The sequence below is a fragment of the Rattus norvegicus genome, chromosome 3, assembly GCF_036323735.1.
Source record: "Rattus norvegicus strain BN/NHsdMcwi chromosome 3, GRCr8, whole genome shotgun sequence".
Classification (NCBI taxonomy): Eukaryota; Metazoa; Chordata; class Mammalia; order Rodentia; family Muridae; genus Rattus; species Rattus norvegicus.
The window spans coordinates 189,125,529-189,145,292 of record NC_086021.1 but is presented as its reverse complement, the minus strand read 5'-3'; the positions used below and the strand labels follow the sequence as shown (position 1 = coordinate 189,145,292).

General features: G+C 45.1%; 1 protein-coding gene across 1 annotated transcript in view; it reads right to left on the bottom strand.

Moving 5' to 3' along the window:
- Window positions 1-19,764, bottom strand: part of Prpf6 (pre-mRNA processing factor 6) — a 64,241-nt gene that overhangs the window by 3,413 nt on the left and 41,064 nt on the right. Inside the window, exons 10-18 of the mRNA NM_001079766.1 lie at window positions 18,010-18,128; window positions 17,139-17,357; window positions 13,940-14,062; window positions 7,906-8,027; window positions 6,240-6,378; window positions 4,668-4,787; window positions 4,192-4,368; window positions 3,560-3,693; window positions 1,285-1,376 (exon numbers count right to left, since the gene is read on the bottom strand). Of these exons, the coding sequence (NP_001073234.1) occupies window positions 1,285-1,376; window positions 3,560-3,693; window positions 4,192-4,368; window positions 4,668-4,787; window positions 6,240-6,378; window positions 7,906-8,027; window positions 13,940-14,062; window positions 17,139-17,357; window positions 18,010-18,128 (1,245 nt within the window). The remainder of the gene's footprint in view (window positions 1-1,284; window positions 1,377-3,559; window positions 3,694-4,191; window positions 4,369-4,667; window positions 4,788-6,239; window positions 6,379-7,905; window positions 8,028-13,939; window positions 14,063-17,138; window positions 17,358-18,009; window positions 18,129-19,764) is intronic.

Here is a 19,764-nt window from a genome sequence, read left to right as displayed (position 1 = left end):
GTGTCAGCAAACAGGCAGTGGGCAATGAAAGCACTGTCACACCCGCTGCTAAACATAAAGATGGCAGCCAGGGGCTGGGCGCACAGCTTTGATCCCAGCACATTTCCTCTACGCCTCTATGCAGAGGCAGAAAGATCTTGGTGAGCTGGAGGCCAGTCTGGTCTATAAAGTAAGCTCTAGAACAATACTCAGGACTGTTACACAGAGAAAACTTATCTAAAAAAAGAAAAAAGAAAAGGAAAAGGCAAAACAACTACCACTACTAGCACAACAACAACAACAACCTCAGTCATGCAGAGGTTGTCAGCTGTAATTTTAGCACTCGGGAAGTGGAATCAGAGAGTGGAGGATCCCAGCCTTTACATACTGTGTCTGAGGCCATTATGGGCTAAACCAAACAAACACAAAGTACTATTCTAAATGCCTAGTGTAACCTTACCTCTGTACAGTAACACAGAAATAATACAAACACAAAGAGCAGAGATTCCTGAGTAGTAGGTTAGAGCAATCTCTATTATCCTCTTTTAAAACTCAAATTTCTTCAAGTGACACATGCATGTCTTCTTTTTGTTTCAAGACAGGGTTTTTCTGTGTAATGGCTCTGGCTGTTCTGGAACACATTTTGTAGACTAGGCCAGTCTTGTACTCAGAAATCTGTCTCTGCCTCTTGAGTGCTAGGATTAAAGGTATGTGACACCACTGCCTGACTACATTTCTTATATACCACATGTAAGAAAAATAATAAAAGTTAAAACTTGTCTTAAGGGGCTGGAGAGAGCCGCTGGAGCCAGCGGTTAAGAGCACTGGCTGCTCTTCCAGGGGTCCTGAGTTCAATTCCCAGCAACCACACGGTGGCTCACAACCATCTGTGATGGGATTTGATGCCCTCTTCTGGCCTGCAGGTGTACATGCAGATAGAGTACACACACACACACACACACACACACACACACAGACACACACCAATAACAGCTTAGAAAAATGACAGTGCCTCAGAACATGAAATCAAACTACACACACACACACACACACACACACACACACACACACACACACACACACACACCAATAACAGCTTAGAAAAATGACAGTGCCTCAGAACATGAAATCAAACTCCCCCATACTGAAACTGAGGGTTTATTCTGAAGTCTTTGTAACCACATCAGCGAGGCTAGACTGAAATGGGACATACAGGTTGTATCTCAAAGGAGTTCCTGGAAATCAACTGATCCTATCCCACAGAAGATTTCCTCGGTGCCATACTACGTGGCCAGGAGTCCTTACCAGAGTTAGGGCACTCCTGCAGCGCCTTGGCCATGAGGGTATTGGCAATATTCTTCAGCCCTGCCCGGTACTCCAGCCGCACTGACTCCAACCTAGGAAAAGAGGTCCAGAGATGGGACATCCCCATTATCATAGCGTAGCCAACTACTCTAGCTGGCCTTCTGCCAGAGACCCTTTTAAAAGGCTTTTACATTTTTACTTTATTATCACTGTCATGTTATATGTGGAAGTCAGAGGACCACTTCTGGAAACGTCTTCAAACTCAGATTGTCAAATTTGCTCAGCAAGCACTCTTTCCCCACTCCAGTAAAGGAGGCTCTTGTCTCTTAGAAGGGGGTAGAATCCCACTCTCTACAGATGGCAGCACTGGTGTCCACAGCCTGTCAGCAGGCAGCAGCCCCACCTGAGATCCCAGAGTCCATAGGAAACAGACACAAGTGAAGATAAGGGAACAGGCACAGACCATACAGGCAGGCACCTAAGAACAACCCCTCAGCAGTGTCCTCTCACATCCCAGCCTAACCTCTGGCTGGACTCTGCATCCACTATCCATGTGGCCCAGCCTGGTCTAACTCCCTAGCCTTCTGCACTCATCTCCGGTACCAGGGAGTACTAGTACTACTCGGCTCCTTCATGTTACTCCAGGTCTTCCTGTTGCTCCTTTTATAGTCCATTTCTCAGCTCCACTCCCTGACATCTTAGAACACTTCACCAAAAGCACACTTACCATCTAGACCCAGCTCTCCCAAACAGGACTATGACCCTCACAGAAGCTGTCACCGATACTGAGGCCACAGGGGCCTGGGCTAACATGAAGAGGGAGCTGAGGACAGTCTCTAAGGGGGCTGAGCTGATTACCAACACTCACCACAGCCCAGGTACCAACACTCACCACAGCCCAGGTACCAACACTCACCACAGCCCAGGTACCAACACTCACCACAGCCCAGGTATCATCAACACTCACCACAGCCCAGGTACCAACACTCACCACAGCCCAGGTACCAACACTCACCACAGCCCAGGTACCAACACTCACCACAGCCCAGGTACCAACACTCACCACAGCCCAGGTATCAACACTCACCACAGCCCAGGTATCAACACTCACCACAGCCCAGGTACCAACACTCACCACAGCCCAGGTACCAACACTCACCACAGCCCAGGTATCAACACTCACCACAGCCCAGGTATCAACACTCACCACAGCCCAGGTATCAACACTCACCACAGCCCAGGTATCAACACTCACCACAGCCCAGGTATCAACACTCACCACAGCCCAGGTACCAACACTCACCACAGCCCAGGTACCAACACTCACCACAGCCCAGGTACCAACACTCACCACAGCCCAGGTACCAACACTCACCACAGCCCAGGTACCAACACTCACCACAGCCCAGGTATCATCAACACTCACCACAGCCCAGGTACCAACACTCACCACAGCCCAGGTACCAACACTCACCACAGCCCAGGTACCAACACTCACCACAGCCCAGGTACCAACACTCACCACAGCCCAGGTACCAATACTCACCACAGCCCAGGTACCAACACTCACCACAGCCCAGGTATCATCAACACTCACCACAGCCCAGGTACCAACACTCACCACAGCCCAGGTACCAACACTCACCACAGCCCAGGTATCAACACTCACCACAGCCCAGGTACCAACACTCACCACAGCCCAGGTATCAACACTCACCACAGCCCAGGTATCAACACTCACCACAGCCCAGGTATCAACACTCACCACAGCCCAGGTACCAACACTCACCACAGCCCAGGTACCAACACTCACCACAGCCCAGGTACCAACACTCACCACAGCCCAGGTACCAACACTCACCACAGCCCAGGTACCAACACTCACCACAGCCCAGGTACCAACACTCACCACAGCCCAGGTACCAACACTCACCACAGCCCAGGTATCATCAACACTCACCACAGCCCAGGTACCAACACTCACCACAGCCCAGGTACCAACACTCACCACAGCCCAGGTATCAACACTCACCACAGCCCAGGTATCAACACTCACCACAGCCCAGGTATCAACACTCACCACAGCCCAGGTACCAACACTCACCACAGCCCAGGTATCAACACTCACCACAGCCCAGGTATCAACACTCACCACAGCCCAGGTACCAACACTCACCACAGCCCAGGTATCAACACTCACCACAGCCCAGGTATCATCAACACTCACCACAGCCCAGGTACCAACACTCACCACAGCCCAGGTATCAACACTCACCACAGCCCAGGGTTCTTTGGGTTTTTCAGACGAGATTTCTCTAAAATGGCCCGAGCACGAGTCAGCTGCCCAATCTTTTCCTCTAGCCGGGAAAGCAAGAGCCACAGTGGCGTGGAGTGAGGACATTTCTTCAACTGTGACCAAAAAAAAAAAGTACAAAATAAGAGCTCAGAGAGCATCTACAAAAGACTGAGAATTGTGGTCAGTTTCCAGGAGTACTTCAGGGCTGTTAGGTATGTACTCCGTACTCGACTGGCTCTGTGCTGTGCACATGCAAACAGGAATGCATTGGTTTACTGTGTGTAATGGTGTTATGTACATGTACAATAAAGGATGCCTGTAGGACTTTGTATATGTGTCACGTACATGTGTATACAGGGTGTGCACTTCATGCACAGTGTGTTCACTATGCTGCTTTTGATGTACCTACCGAACGAACCCTACATATCCCAAATACAGGGTGTGCAACTTTGTAGGAAAAAACCACAGTATCCACAGCCACAGGAAGAGCAAAGGCTCAGGCCCAAGCACAAAGTTCTATCACTGACCACTGCCCCTCCACCTTTTTCAGAGGTGTGTGAAAATGACTATGCCCTGCTGCTGCGTTCTCTAAGATATCCTGACAGACTCACCCCCTGGTTGTAGGCCTCCCGGGCCCTCTCCATCAGCTCTCCTTGCTCCTCAATCTGCCCCTTCATCATCCACAGCTTGGGGAAATCTTCATAGTGCCTCAGAGCCTCCTCGCACAGCTCCTGTGCGGCAGTGATGTTCCCCAGCACCCACTCCAGCTTCACAGACTTCATGAACACCTGCAAAGCCGAGAAGCACTGCCACATGAGGGAGGGCGTATCCACCACTTATCTGGATGCTATCTCCACACCACATGCTTAAAGTCACACATCTTTCACACATCTGTCCTGGGCCACTTAAGTTTTTATTAGCTCTCTTGTGAATACAAAAGGTACAGATAAATAAGGGATGCATGCTAAAGCCCAGGACCAAGACTGGGCTGGGGTCGAGCTGTGCCACCCATCTCACTCCTTCCAAATGCCATGTAGGAGCCAAGAGGAACCCAGCCAACCTCCCCAACCCACCAGTCACCACTCACACGGGCGGTGGGTGCGCTGCTCCGGGCCTTGGCCAGCAGCCTCCGGGCTCGCTCGTACTCATTGTTCTCTGACTCCAGCTTCACAGCCGCCAGCCAGATCTCTTCGCTGTTGGGGTTGGCCTGGAGAACAAATGCAGCTGCATCAGAAAGGCTCAGCACAAAAGTGACCAAGGCTAGATCACTCTTCATCAAAAACAGGCATTCTGAAACCTGAGCTGGCCCTCTCCCTGATGCAGGACTAGTATGAGTTAGTATCAGTACACTCCTGCACAAGCTACAAGCTGGGGGGTCACAGGGAAGACCTCAGCCAGGACCCAAGCTTATAGGGTGAAAACAGAAACAAAACTCCGCATTTGTTTTCACTCTTGTACAGAGATGAGGCAACAATGTTAGTGCTCTACAGCGCCCTCTCTAGGACCTGTCTAAGTTCTACACAACCTTTAAAATGCATGCCTTTGTGTTGGGAGTTGCTATATCTAGTTTAATCCCTTCCCTCGGCACACCACACCATGTGGTCAGGGTAGAAAGATGTTCAAGGTGCAGATAACGAAGTGTAAAGGGCTCCCAAAGGCATGGGCCAAGCTACACAGATACACTGTCCAGGAGATGTAAAAGTGGTGCACGCAAAACTTGTACCCACCCCGCTCTGGGAATTCTGCTACATAGCCATGTGCCTACAGATATGGGAAAGGAGAACCAACCATCTTAGAATTCTGGCATGCAACTAGAGGAGAAAACCATATGTGGAAGAACATCAATTACTCTGCACAGCACTATCACCCGCCCCTGTGTCCTCTCCAGGTGACAGCTGGAGCAAAAGATCGACCCTAGTTTTCTGGTGTTTCTGTTATCTCATAAGAGACAAATTTGATTACTGATATTTAAATAGCACTGTATAACTTATTAAAAAGAATCTAACACCTATGTTATGATAAAATATTAGGATTTTTTTGATAGAAATATTTTTCAAATGTTGACTGGGGAGATACCTCAGTGGGTAAAGTGCTTACTGGCAACCACATAAAAGTCAGGCATGGCAATGCACGTCTGTAACTCCAATACTGGAGGGTGGGGAGAGATGGATTCTAAAGACCAACTGATGTCCAGACAAACCAAAATCGAAAGCTCTAAGCTCCAGGTTCAGTAAAAGATCCTGTCCTTAAAAAAAAAGGGGGCGGGGGGTAAACAGACACACACACACACAAAGTCACCATGCCTGCTACATATACACTATACATGCTGTAGCAGCCAGACCTAGTCAGTCCAGGGAAGTATGACTGTTTTAATGGGCTCCTCTCACAGAGGTCCCCAGGTGGCTTCGCTCTGGTCTTCTACTCGAGAATACCCGGCCTATAACCATACTAGGTAGAAGACACTAAGAGGTCAATGTTCCTGGTCCGGGTGTTCTTCATGCTTTGGCCCCACAGATCAAGCCATGCACGTAAGTTAGTGTCTCTAGACTAGATCATGGCGTACCCTAAAGAATGTGTATAGGATAAATTCTGAGGCTACAGCAGCACCAAAGCTGAGCTCGTGTTCATGGCCCTTCCAGGGCAGGTGTCCTTCACCCACCTGAAAGGCCAGGGCCAGGATGCTTCTTGCTGCAGGGACATCCCCTGCCAGCCACTTCGACTTGGCACCCATGAGCCACAGCACCTCTGCCTTGGGGCAGTGGGCCACAGCCCTCTGCAAGAGCGCTTCCAAAGACTCCCTGCAAGAGAGAGGACATGGTCACTAGGGCCAAAGCCATAAATCAGAGCACACAGCTACCAAGATGTTGAAAAGACAGCTACCACTCCAAAGTTCGGCCCTATTAATGATTTACAAGATTTTATGATGGGGAGAGTGTGGGGAAATCTTTCCTTCAATAAAGAATCTAAAATCAACTACTGAAGAGTGCTCTATAAAGCAAAGCATTGTTTAAACAGCAGAGCCTTTTACAGCCATGTGTCCTGGGGCACCGATAACATGGCAGTCTGCTGACAGCGAGGGCCTTTTTATCTTGAGCACAGAGGATACCCTGGATTCACTAATAAAGATTAAGGTCCCTAATCCTGCTCCCTTCCCCCAAAAGGGCTCACTGAGAGTAATTTTAGGACATTACTGAGCAAGAATATTTGTCAGCCTTGGACACTGGGTATGAAGTCTCTGGGTTATCTCTGGTTCACTACCACCTCATGGTCATACCACCTTCACTGATGAACCCTATGAGCCCTCATGCTCAGGGGTAAATCAAAGAATATGCAAAACCATGTCATACAGAAAGTGACTACAGAAACAACACCATGTTCCCCAGAGCCCTGGGTCCAAGTATTGACAACTTTCCTCTTCAGTCTGTGAACTAGCAGCAAAGGAGAAAATAGGTTGTAGGAGGGAACTAGCCATTGAAACTTATGAGTGGACAGCAACATACACTAAGGCCATGGTCATCAAGTCTCAACCCACACCTGACATGACTATACCAAGTGACATTCTACAAAGTGAGTCATAAGGATCATTTTACAAAGTCCTCAAGTCCCTAAGGAGTTAACTCTAAAATACCAGGGCAGCTGGCAGGGTAAGGAAAAGCCTGTGAGAATTAACATCAAATAACATCAGAGAAGAAATGAGGGCTCAAAGTCACAGCTACAACCTTGATGAAACCAGCAAGGTCTGTGTCCACCCAACATAGGGAAGAGCTGAGGACCCACAGAGGACGATACAGAGTACCCAGGGACATGAGCCCCAAACCCTAGAGAGTTACATATTTAAAACAAGAAATTACAATGCCTAATTTAATCAGCATTTACAGCCAATAAGGCAGACCCAAAGGTTTTTCCAATTAAAGGGTACAATTAAAGGAAATTGTCAAGGACCTCCTTCTGTGTACAAAAACCAGCCAAACCCCAGAAAGTTAGAGCAACGTAAATGAGAAACAGACTGCACGGACCCTGACACTGTACCGCCCACTGCTAAAGGCAGTGCCCCAGCACTAACAGCCTGCATTGGAAACTCTTAGACCCATGGGGCACTAGTAAAGAACAGGCTTCCAAGATGCCTTGGTTTCTCAACTATAAAATAGTGATAATCCAATCACTGAAGGGCTATAAGGAAGGAGGCAGTTTCAAAGTCCCAAGGGCCACAAAAGTATAACCTGCTCACGATCAGAGAGAGACCCAAAATGCTGTTGTACAGATCTTGAGGGAAGTGAGGTTTGAACCCAGCACCATGCAGATAGAAGTGGGAACATACCACATACCTGGTACCATGGTTCTTCTCAAAGTATGCAGCTCGTAACCACACACTTTTCTTGCTGGGGAAGACTTGTAGGGCATAGGCATATATGGCTCGTGCACACTCCAGGGCATTGTGGGCCACACACTAGAGGAGAGAGACACTATGAGGAAAGTAATTCAGGATTGCCATTGAGCAGATAATTATACTTTTTGAAGCCTCTTGTAATCCTCAGTAATGACATCTGGTAGCAAATACGCTATGGCACTGATCTAATTAAACTACAATCTAAGACAAGGACACCTGAGGATGGGGACACAAATCCTGAAAAAGGTCCAGAAGGCAGCCTTCTGGCACCTGGCATGCAAGGAGAGCTGGTAAGAGGAATACCAGTTTTTACCTGCAGGAAACACATGCACACAAGCATGCACATGTGTAGGGCTATGGCTAAGGCAAGTGTGTATGTATGCACATACACTGGGCTATACTACACACACACACACACACACACACTGATTTTTTTAACTAGGAGTACTATTATTTTCCATTAAAAAGGTTAGGCTAGGGCTGGAGAGATGGCTCAGTGGTTAAGAGCACTGACTGCTCTTCCAGAGGTCCTGAGTTCAATTCCCAGCAACCACATGGTGGCTCACAACCATCAAAAAAAAAAAAAAAAAAGTTAGGCTATTCAAAACCTGTGCAAGACAAATCAACACAAAGAGGAAAAGAAGCCCACCAATCTAGTAGAATCACAGAAGACACCATTAGGCTCTGCTTCCTTTAGTTTCCCTACCCCCAACCTCTCCTCCAACACCAGGGATTAAACCCAATGCCAGGGCCTTGGATAAGCACTCTACCTTCCAGCTACACTCTTCACTCTTTTCTAGTTGTTATTTTGAAACAGTCTCTGTCAGTTACCAGGCTGGCCTTGAAATTGCAGGCTTATCTTAGGTTTCTAAAGAGCTGTGTAACAAGGGCTGCACCCTTAGGCCTAGATCCTCAAATATTTTTTCTATGTTCAAGTGACTTTAGGGGCTGGAGAGACAAATGACTCAGTGGTTGGTATTCTTACAGAGGCTACAAATTTGGCTGCCAATACTCAAATCAGGTAGTTTACCAGTAACTCCAGCTCCAGGGGATATGGCGCCCTCTTCTGGCCGCTGCAGGTATCTGCAGAAACCCAGCACATGCATACCTACATGTATTGTGGTGCTTTAAATAAAAGTGACCCCCATAGGCCCATAGGGAGCGGCACTATTAGGAACTGTGGCGTTGTTGGAGTGGGTGTGGCTTTGTTACAGGAGATGTGCCATGAGGGGTGGGCTTTGAGGTCTCAGAAGCTCAAGCCTGGCCAAGGTGTCACTGTTATTTTCTGCTGTCTGCAAATCCAAATGTACAACTCTCAGCTCTTCCTGTTTGCCTACTCAGTGCCATGCTTCCCACCCACCCTGACAACAATGGATTAAACCTCTGAAACTGTACGCCAGCCCCAATTAAAATGTTTTCCCTTATAAGAGTTGCTGTGGGGGTTGGGGATTTAGCTCAGTGGTAGAGCGCTTGCCTAGCAAGCACAAGGCCCTGGGTTCGGTCCCCAGCTCCGAAAAAAAGAAAAAAAAAAAAAAAAAAAGAGTTGCTGTGGTTATGGTGTCTCTTTTTACCAATATAAACTCTAAGACATATATATAGATGCACGAAAATAAAAATAAGCCTTAAAAAGCAAAACAAAACACACCCAACATTCATATACATCAAGTGATAGGTAGGGGCTGGAGAGATGGGTTGCCAGTTAAGAACACTGGCTGCTCTTCCAGAAGACTGGAGAATTCAATTGCCAGCACCCACAATAACCATCTATAACTCAAGTTAAAAAAAAAAAAAGCCCAGGTGGGGCTGCACTCACAGCCATGTACATACCATAGGGAAGTTATTTGCTTATGCAAAACTCTTGGTCAGGTATCTTCATAGAGGAGAGATGCCAATGAATGAGCCCGTTAGTGTCCAAAACCCCACAATATGTGTAGAAACAGGGAGGTATACCCAGATTTTCATTGGACCCAATCCCCCCACATCAATCATATAACCTGACTCTGATCCAACCACCAGAGAAGTCAAGAAGGACCTTTCCTTGGATATTGTATCCTGACCAGGAATATGTATCTAGAAGGGTTAGACTCTAGACAGAGCAGACCTGGTCTACACGCTTCTGTGTGGCTGCTGGCCAAAGCAATGAGGTCAGCTGCAAAAAAATTTTAAAACCTCTATTGCCTTAACTGCCTACAGCACCAAGGAACAGTGTCCAGGGCCCAGGGTGGTAGGCCAACCCACACAGGAAGGAGCACGAGGAGCACCCCATATTTCTAAGCACACTAGAAACATTACTTCTCATTCCTGCACGAAGAAGAAAACAGCTGTGGTTAGTAAGTGTAGTTAAGTGACAAAAACTGAGGAAAGCTGAGAACAGCACGTGCCTGAGATCCCAGCACTCCAGAGGCAGAGAGAAGAGTTTCGTGAGTCAAGGCCGGCCTAGGGTACATCAAGAAAGTAGAGAAAAGAGAGGATGAGCCAGGGGTGGTGGTGCAGACCTCTACTCCCAGCACTTGGGAGGCAGAGGCAGGCAGATCTCTGAGTTCCAGAAAACCTGGTCACACAGTGAGTTCCAGGACAGCAAGGACTTAAGACAAACCCTATCTCCAAAAACAAAGAGAGGGGGGGGGGGGCAGAGAGGGAGACGGAGACAGAGAGAGAGAGACAGAGAGAGACAGAGACAGAGACTGACTGAGAGATCCACACAGAGGCACCACAGCTAACAATGAATCACTGGTCTACGCAGATGACTATGAAGTTTCAACCCACAGAGGGTTTTTTAAAGGGCTTACAGACTTAGGCTATAGGTCAGTGGTACAGCACTCACCTAACATGTATTAGGTCCTGGGTCTAAACCTCAGTATCAAAAATAATAAATAAACTGAACTGAACTGGAGGCTCAGGCAAGAAAATCCTAAGTTTGAATCCGGCCTAGGCTACACAGCAAGATCTTTTCTCAAAAGTTTTCTCATAAAGACTGGAGATGTAAAGCCATTGGTAGAATGCTTCACTGCTGGCCGTTTACAGGGTCTTGGGTTCAATCTCTAACACTACATAAACCAGACACTCTGATTCACACATACAACTCTACTACTTGGGAGATAAAGGATGAGGATCAGAAGTCCTCTTCAGTTACACACAAAGTGTAAGGCCAGACTTGTCCACACGAGATGTGGACAAAAAATAAAAGTGGGAGCTGAAGAAATGGCTCAGCAGTTAAGAGCACTGGCTGCCTTTCCAGAGGACTCAGCACAACCATCTGTAGCTCTAGTTCCAGGGGATTTGATGCTGTCTTCTGGCCTCTGTGACTACTCATTTACATTCCATCCACCCATCCATTCACCCATCCATCCAACATACACACAACACACATACACACAACATACATACACATACACACATACAGTTTTAAAGAGCCAAAAAACAAAACACAGAAAATCATCGCTTGGCATATGCCATAGAAACAACCATTTCAGTGAAAAAAATTTTCATTACTTTGGCTTAGAGGCTTTTGCCTATAAACTTTGCATTGGGAGACTAAAGAAGGACTGCTGTCAGTTTGAGGTCAGCCTGTGCTATACAGTAAGACTGTCTAAAACAAAGAAATAAAGAAAAAAAAAGAAAAATAACAAAACAACCATTATTAACAGATCCTCAAACCAGTAAGTTAATGCTTGGAGGATACCAACATAATTTCAAAATGCTTCCTCGAAAAATGCTTACAAAGGAAACGACAGTAAGATTACAACAAAGTCCTAACAACTGCTGCCTGGGGCAGCTGGTCAGAGTGAACACGTTGTCTGTAAATCTGCAGAGCACATCAGGATCAGAACTCAACAGGTATACACTTTGTATGAAGGAAGACCTGACAATGTACTGCTAAAGACAAACCTCGATCAAGCCACAAGCAAACAGCAAAACAGCCAGGTCAAAATGTCTTCCGTAAAACCACTGGCTCCTAGTACTCAAAAATCTTGATTTGGGTAGGAGGTGTAGCTTATTGGTAGAGGACCTGCTCAGGTCCCTGGTTCCACCCTAGCATCAGATAACGAACCAACCAAATAAATAATAAAAAGGAGATTCATGAAACAAAGACAGACTGAAGCCCTTTAAAGGTCTTTTTCAGGTTAAGGTTGACCTGAGGCTATGTGGCCCAGGCTGTCTGGGAACTTGATCAGTAGAACAGGCTGACCTTGAACTCGCAGAGATAACCTGCCTATGCCTCTGAGTGTTGGGATCAAAAGGGTGAGCCATTATCACCTGAAGATATATATATGAAAATTTTTTAAAGGAGGACACCTGGAAGTTGGTGAGATTTGAGGAAGATCTAAAGACTACGAACAGCATATTCCAGCCTCACATTCTGATCCTGACACTATGTGCTAAGGAACCCACAGCAATGTGTAGAGTAGGGAAATGATGCAAGTGTGTCAAAGTGATGAGGCACAGGTAAAGTAGGTAAGTATAAGGAATGAGGATAAAGGACATGTGCAAACTGTAATTCTGCAATATTCCTGGGTATCTGAAAACATTTTCTATTTATTTATTTGTTTGTTTGTTTGTTTGTTTGTTTATTAACTTTTGAGACAGGGTTTCTCTATGTATCCCAGGCTGTCCTGGTACATACATGGTTTCTAGATCAGGCTGGCCTCAAACTCATAGAGATCCACCTGCCTCTGTCTCCCAGTTGAAACTATTTTTATTGTAAAATAAAAAGTCAAGTGCGGTGGTACTAGATATAGATACGTGTAAGGTAGAAGCATAATGACCAAGCATAATAGTCCAAAAGCTAGCCCGCAATACTGCAATACCTTGTCTCAAAATTAATGAGAGAGAGAAAAAAAAAAAAAAGCTAGGTGGCACTGCATACCTTTAATCCAATCACTTAAGAGGTGGAGGCAAGCAGATTTTTCTGATTTGAAGCCAGCCTTGTCTACACAGAGAGTCCCAGGCCAGCCAGAGCCACCTGCGAGACCTTGTTTCAAAAACAAACAAACAATAAATAATAACAGGCTCAAACTGTATTCTACCTACTGCCTAGCCTGCTGCTTCCTTGTAATATACTCAATAAATCTGTTTTCTTCCAAAATTACTACTAAATAAATAAATGAATAGACTGTCTTACCTGTTTTTAGCAACTTTTTGTTTGCTTTGCTTTGTTTTGAGACACGGTCTCCACACAATCCTGGCTGGCACGGAACATGCTAGGTAGCCAGACTGGCCTCAAACTCACATGATCCACCTCTGTCTCCTAAGTGCTAGGGTTAAAGGTATGTGCCCTGTTTGTGTTTATCTGTTCTGTTTTTTGTTGATATTTTTGTTTTCTGAGACAGTGTTTCTCGGTGTAGCCCTGGCTATCCTGGAACTCACTTTGTAGAGCAGGTTGGCCACTAACTCAGATGTGCTTGCCTCCTGTGTGCTGGGATAAAGGCTTGCACAAATCACCATTCCTCCAGTATTAATATCCTAAACATGCTTACCAATGCAGCCCTATGGTTTTCCTTCTGGGAGACTCTTTTGAAGACATAATCTCAAAGAGGCAGCAACTCTATTTGAAATGTTTCCTGAAATGCAGTCTGCAGAGGAAGCAGAAGCAGGAGGAGCCCTGGGGCTGTGAGGGTCTCAGTTGAGCACGCTGTGATGTAGCCACACCTCTGTAATAGCTGCTCCTCCATTTAGTAACACTCAGACTTAAACTCCTGTTCATACACCTCTGCTACCTTACGACTGTGTGTTGAAGTAGGTGCAACGCATGCTCCTGGGGTCCCAGCAATGAGGAAGGTAAAGAAGGAAACTCTCCAGCCCAAGGACCATAGCAGACAAAAAATACAAATAAAATCAAGTGCACCAGAAAGAATTTTAAGGAGACAGAAGAGAAGGAGGGGGAGAAGATATGGAAAGCAACCTGTGCATTAATGGGGCCACCATTCCTGACAAGGCTACGGACTGGGAAGCAAGCAAGCAAGCAAGCTTACACTGTCAGCGTCTTCCATCCAGGTGTGTTTGCGATCTTCCTCCTCTATCCCGATACCGATCACAGCACGCATGACGGCCTGGCACGTGGCCACACTCCCTGCCCTGTCACACTCCTCAGCATCCTGAAGGAGAAACATAAATTTTGTTTCGATTTTTTAGTTAAGTGAGTGCTAGTCCTGAATGGCAACTAATAACGCACCTACTCACTGTCTTGGGCATGTATCCTGAATAGCATATCTGCCATATTGTCTCTTCCTTGATGGGTATGCCCTAATTACCCTTCATTTAAGTGCTTAATAAACATGCATGACTGAATGAAACCATATTTATACATACAGTGCATTTTAAGCAAGATCCTGCTGCACACAGAAGCTATATTATTAGGCTCTTACACTAAAAAAAAAATCTAGAAACCCCAGTTTTGCAACATTCCAGGATATCTGAAATTATTTTTATTTTAAAATAAAAAGCCAAGTGTGGTGGTAGACACCTGTAATTCCAGCTATTTGTAAGGTAGAAGCATAATGACCATAGTCCAAAGTTATCTTGCAATACTGAATAAGACCTTGTCTCAAAATTAATGAGAAAGGGCAGGAAGTTATATAATGCTCCAGTGGCACCCACTTGCCTAGAATATTTATTCAAGGCTCTGGGTTCAATTCCTAAAACTGTGGAAAAAATTATTTTAAAGATGTGAGGAGATGGGGATAGGGAGGCTGGTAAGAAAGTAAAGGCATTTGCTATAAAATCCTGGTAACTTGATTTAATCCGTAGGAGAGATCCAACTCCAAAAAGTTGCCTTCTGATTTCTACACGTACACTATATAGAACGTGCCCCCAAACACATTAAAACAAGGCTGCATAGTGGCGCATACTTTGAGCTAAAGAAACTTTGAAAGGACTGGGAGTAAAAGGCAAGCTAAAAAATACTTACACCCTTTGGACTAGAACTCACAACTTAAAAGGGGTGGGGGGAGGTAACTTTGACGCATATAAGAAGAACTGTTGGTGGGAACTCTAGCTACAAGGGAGATTAGATGAAAGCCTGGGTTAGAGCAGAAGACTGGCCACAGAAACAGTCTACTGCACAGGCCAGCATGCAGCAAGGACTTCTGATTTTAGGGAAGCAGATTTGGGACACAGAGAGAAGATACACCTGTCTTAGGGTTTTATTGCTGTGAAAAGATGCCATGACCACGGCAGCTCTTATAGGACAACATTTAATTGGGACTGGTTTACAGGGTCAGAGGTTCAGTTCATTATCATCAAGGTGGGAACATGGTAGAATCCAGGCATGGTGCAGGAGGAGCTGAGAGTTCTACAACTTCATCTGAAGGCTTCTAGTGGAATACTGACTTCCTGAAAGCTAGGATGAGGGTCTTAAAGCCCACACCCAGAGTGCACACCTACTCCAACAGGGCCACACTTTCTAACAGTGCCCGTTCCCTGGGCCAAGCAAATACAAACCATCACAATATCTATATCCAATTTTTATCCAAAAAAAAAAAAGTTCTAAATAATTAAACAGGAATGTATTGCTCAAAGTTGGGTATAATAAAGTATCTTGGGCTGGAGAGAGAATTCATTGGTTAAGAGCACTGACTGCTCTTCCAGAGATCCTGTGTTCAATTCCCAGCAACCATATGGTGACTCACAACCATCTGTAATGGTATCTGATGCCTTGTTGTGGTTTGTCTGAAGACAGCTACAGTGCACTCAGATACATTAAATAAATAAATCTTTTTTTAAAAAGTATATTTTTTTAAAAGATTTATTTTATTTATATGAGTACACTACAGCTGTCTTCTATAGAAACTATAAGGTATTTTCTTCTGTAAGATGTTAAACCATGGGGTTGGGGATTTAGCTCAGTGGTAGAGCGCTTGCCTAGCAAGCGCTAGGCCCTGGGTTCGGTCCCCAGTTCCAAAAAAAAGAGAGATGTTAAACCATTTTCAGGTCAGCATGGTATCTGATCCTTTTGTTACACTGCACTGCAAGTGAGAGGAGGTTAGGACTATACAGGGAAGGAGCTTTGACAATCAAGACTTCAAATCTCCTTGATTCTGTTCAGAATCAAGAGGTGAAACTTTGTGTGTATGTATGCAGGTCAAGACCAAAACGAGGTATCTAACCAAGTGGTAGACAGCATAATTTAAATTAGTTAAGAGACAGTCTGGGAATGAGCCAAAGCTTATGGCCAACACATTTAATAAGTAATTAGTGCCAGAGTCATTGCTCTTGGGAACTAAGTGGCCAGCAGGAAAAAGAGTTTATAATTTAACCTATGAGAATATGAGTTCAGATTCTCTCCAAGTACCCACATAAAAAGCCAGGCATGGCCGGGCATGATAGCACAAGCCTTCAACCTTTAATCTCAGCACTCCAAACGCACAGCCAGACAGTTCACTAAATTTGAGGCTAGCCTGGTGTACTTGGTGCCACCAGCATTCAACACACTTTTCCTTTAATTTTTTTTCCTGGTGCCTTTTTGTGTAGCTCTGGCTTGCTTTAGCAAGGGTAGAAACTTACGAAAGCCATGAGGAGCCAGCAAGTAAGCACCCCTCAAAGACCTCTGCATCATCCCCTGCCTCCAAGCTTCTGCCCTGTTTGAGTTCCCTGTCCTGACTTCTTTTGATGATGAACAGTGATATGGAAGTATAAGCCAAGTTGCTTTTGGCCATGGTATTTAATCACAGCAATATTAACTCTAAAACAACTAGCAAAAAAATGCTAGTCACCCAAGTCTTCATATAACACAAAACAACTCAAGGTATTGGGTCTGTCGAAAGCAGCAGCATACGGAGCAAACTCACAATGAGCCCTTTCCTTTTGCCAGTGTGGGAACTCTCCAGTGCTACCCTATGTAAGACCTCATACTCAAAAAGCATCCGTAGAAGAGGGAGAAAGGACTCAGTAATTAGAAGCACTGGTTACTCTTTTAGAGGATCTGGTTCAACTCCCAACACACATGGCAGCTTATCTATCTGTAACTCTAGTTCATCTTCTGGAGCACAAATACGCAAGCAGTCAAGCACCTATAAAAATAAAATAAAATCCTTAAAAACTGTATTTACTTACTCATTCATTCAAAACAGAGCCCTGCCTGGCCTTAAACTTGCAATCCTCAAGTGCTGGCACATGTATCTAATACCAAGCACAACTAACTCCATTTAGAACAGGACCCTGAGTAAAGCTTACCTGGATCCACTGTTCGCGATTAATCTCTACACCATTGGCCCGAAGAGACGTGATGGCTCGGTCAATGATCTTCTCCACCATCTGAGTGTTCCCATTGGCCTCCTCAAGCTTGGCAGCGGTGATCCAGATGTGCCGATCTGTAGGAATGTTCTCACGTGCTTTATTTAAGACCTTTCGAGCATTTTCATAAGTTTCCAGCCTTGCCAAAGCAAGCCAGAGCTACACAAAAAAAAGCCAGAGAGAGAGAGAGAGAGAGAGAGAGAGAGAGAGAGAGAGAGAGAGAGAGAGAGAGAGGTGTGTTGAATGCTGGTGGCACCAGTAGTGTCTTCTAGGCTGGATGGCAAGCCAGTCTCAGTGGCCCAAAGCACTTCTGCAAAGTGCTTTCTGAAAGCTTAAATAGAACCTATATCATTCATAGGAGCCCTTTCACTACATCAAATGTGTAGGTATACTTCTGACACTGGTTAACACAAAAAGTTGATGGGATTCTTTAAATGTGCAGTGTGCCAGACTTGACAGTAGGTGCTAGGCCAAAGGTGAGCAAGGTGGGTTCACAGACAGTTGTATGATGAAACTTAACCCCCTGGAGTTCTCATGCCTCAAAGCTACTGACTATAGCATTCCACCTCAAAGTGTGCACTGACTTTATTTTAGTGTGAGTGTGAATGTGCATGTGTGCCAGAGTACAGTTCGTAACACAGTTTTCTATAGCTATCAAGGATGAACAAAGAAAACTCAGTTTTGTCCACCTACCACATGCACTGTGCTCCATTCATTTGTATTTCATACCTACTACATGCAGCGTACTTCCACCTGTACCACGACAACTGAAGCCACCTGTTACCTTACTTGGCAGCTATTGTACACTCACCTCTACACTGGTGGGACAGCACTCTACTGCTCGGCTCAGCATGATTCTAGCATCTTCAGGCTCTTCAAGCTCAACAGCTGCTTTCCACAATCGAACGGAGTTTGGAACATGCTCAAGGGCTAGAAAAGGTCAAATAACAAGAGTGCCAGGAAGGTTACTGCAGTTGAATAAGAAATGCCCTCCCCTTTCTACCCACACCCCACACATTTTGTGGATCCTTTGATAATGGGGTATACATAAAGCCAGACAGGAAGCATCTTGATGTAGGAAAAAGAAAGGAACAGTCAATATCATTGAAGTTGTATCAGTAGGAATTGTAATACAATACAAAGTGAGTTTCAGGACAGTCAAGACTATACAGAGAAACCATGTGTGGAAATAACAAAACAAGACCTCAAGCTATATACCTTAAATACACATATCATTTACTAAAAATACATTACAAATGGCCAGTGTCAAAAAACCTTCATGATTATATTTTCCCTTAAGAATACATAAAACTTTATGCTGGGTGGTGGTGGCTCATGCCTTTAATCTTAGCATTCTGGAGACAGAGGCAGACAGATCTCTGTAAGTTAGAGGCCAGCCTGGTCTACAGAGCAAGTTCCAGGATAGCCAAAGCTACACAGAGAAATCATGTCTCAAAGGGGGAGCAGGGGATTTAATACCTAAATTTTTAAAAAAGAAGAAAGAGTCATAAGCAATCTCTAAAAAACTCCTACAGAACAGTGATGGGATATTCTGTAGCATACCAGAATATGTATGTGTATGTGATACCTGTGTTATCCTTAGGTAACTGGGAAAGTGACTCACTGATTGGCCAGTAGCATGGACACTCCACAGAGGCAGTCCAGGTTCTTGTCAGGGTGGCAGAAGTTTCACCATACTTCCTAGAACACCATGTGACTTAAACTTCTGAAGGACTGATTTCTGCAAGCTTTAGGATGTGTGAGCTTATACTTCCTTTACACACATACAGGATTTCATATACCCTTAAACTTGCTATACCATCAAGGATATCTCTATGTACTAAATTCCTGATCCACCTCTACCTTTCACAGGCTGGGATAAGTCCCCATACCCTGACTATTTCTACATTTTTCTATTAGTTTTCATGTTGTGGTTGAATGTAGGTGACTTAAACTCAAGGGAAACTGTGAGTGAAAGAGGTCATTGTAAAAACTGCAATGTGGGTCACTGATAAAGCACTTGTGCTACATGTATGAAACTTGGATTCAATACCATCACCACCTCCTACCTATGCCACAAGGTGTTCAAACCTATGGAATACATTAAAACCGAGGTGCTCATGACCAAAGCTAAAGAAAGAACATGAGTCAGGTTCATCGAGGAACAGTCACAGACCTAGCTGCTTGGGAAGCTGAGATAGGAAGGTGTCTAAATTAAACAGAGCAACAGGACCAGGGTTAACCTGGCTAAAAGAGACAATGCTTCTTAAAAGATTTAAAATGTTAAAAATCAGGGATGCTGTAGCTCAGTAGTAAAGTGCTTGACTGCTACACACAAGATCCTGGGTTTAATACCTAGCGTTAGAAAAAATTCAGTCTTAAATCTTAAGTAAATAAATCTTATTAGTTCCCACTAAGAAATGCTGGAGAACAGTTGATACTCTGGAAGCAGCAAATAAACCTGAGTCAAGCATTTACTAAAAATCAGAATAGCTAAACTTTGATATAAGAAAGTTCACCTTAGAATAATTCTGGTCAGAACAGCAGGAAGAATAACAGAATTACA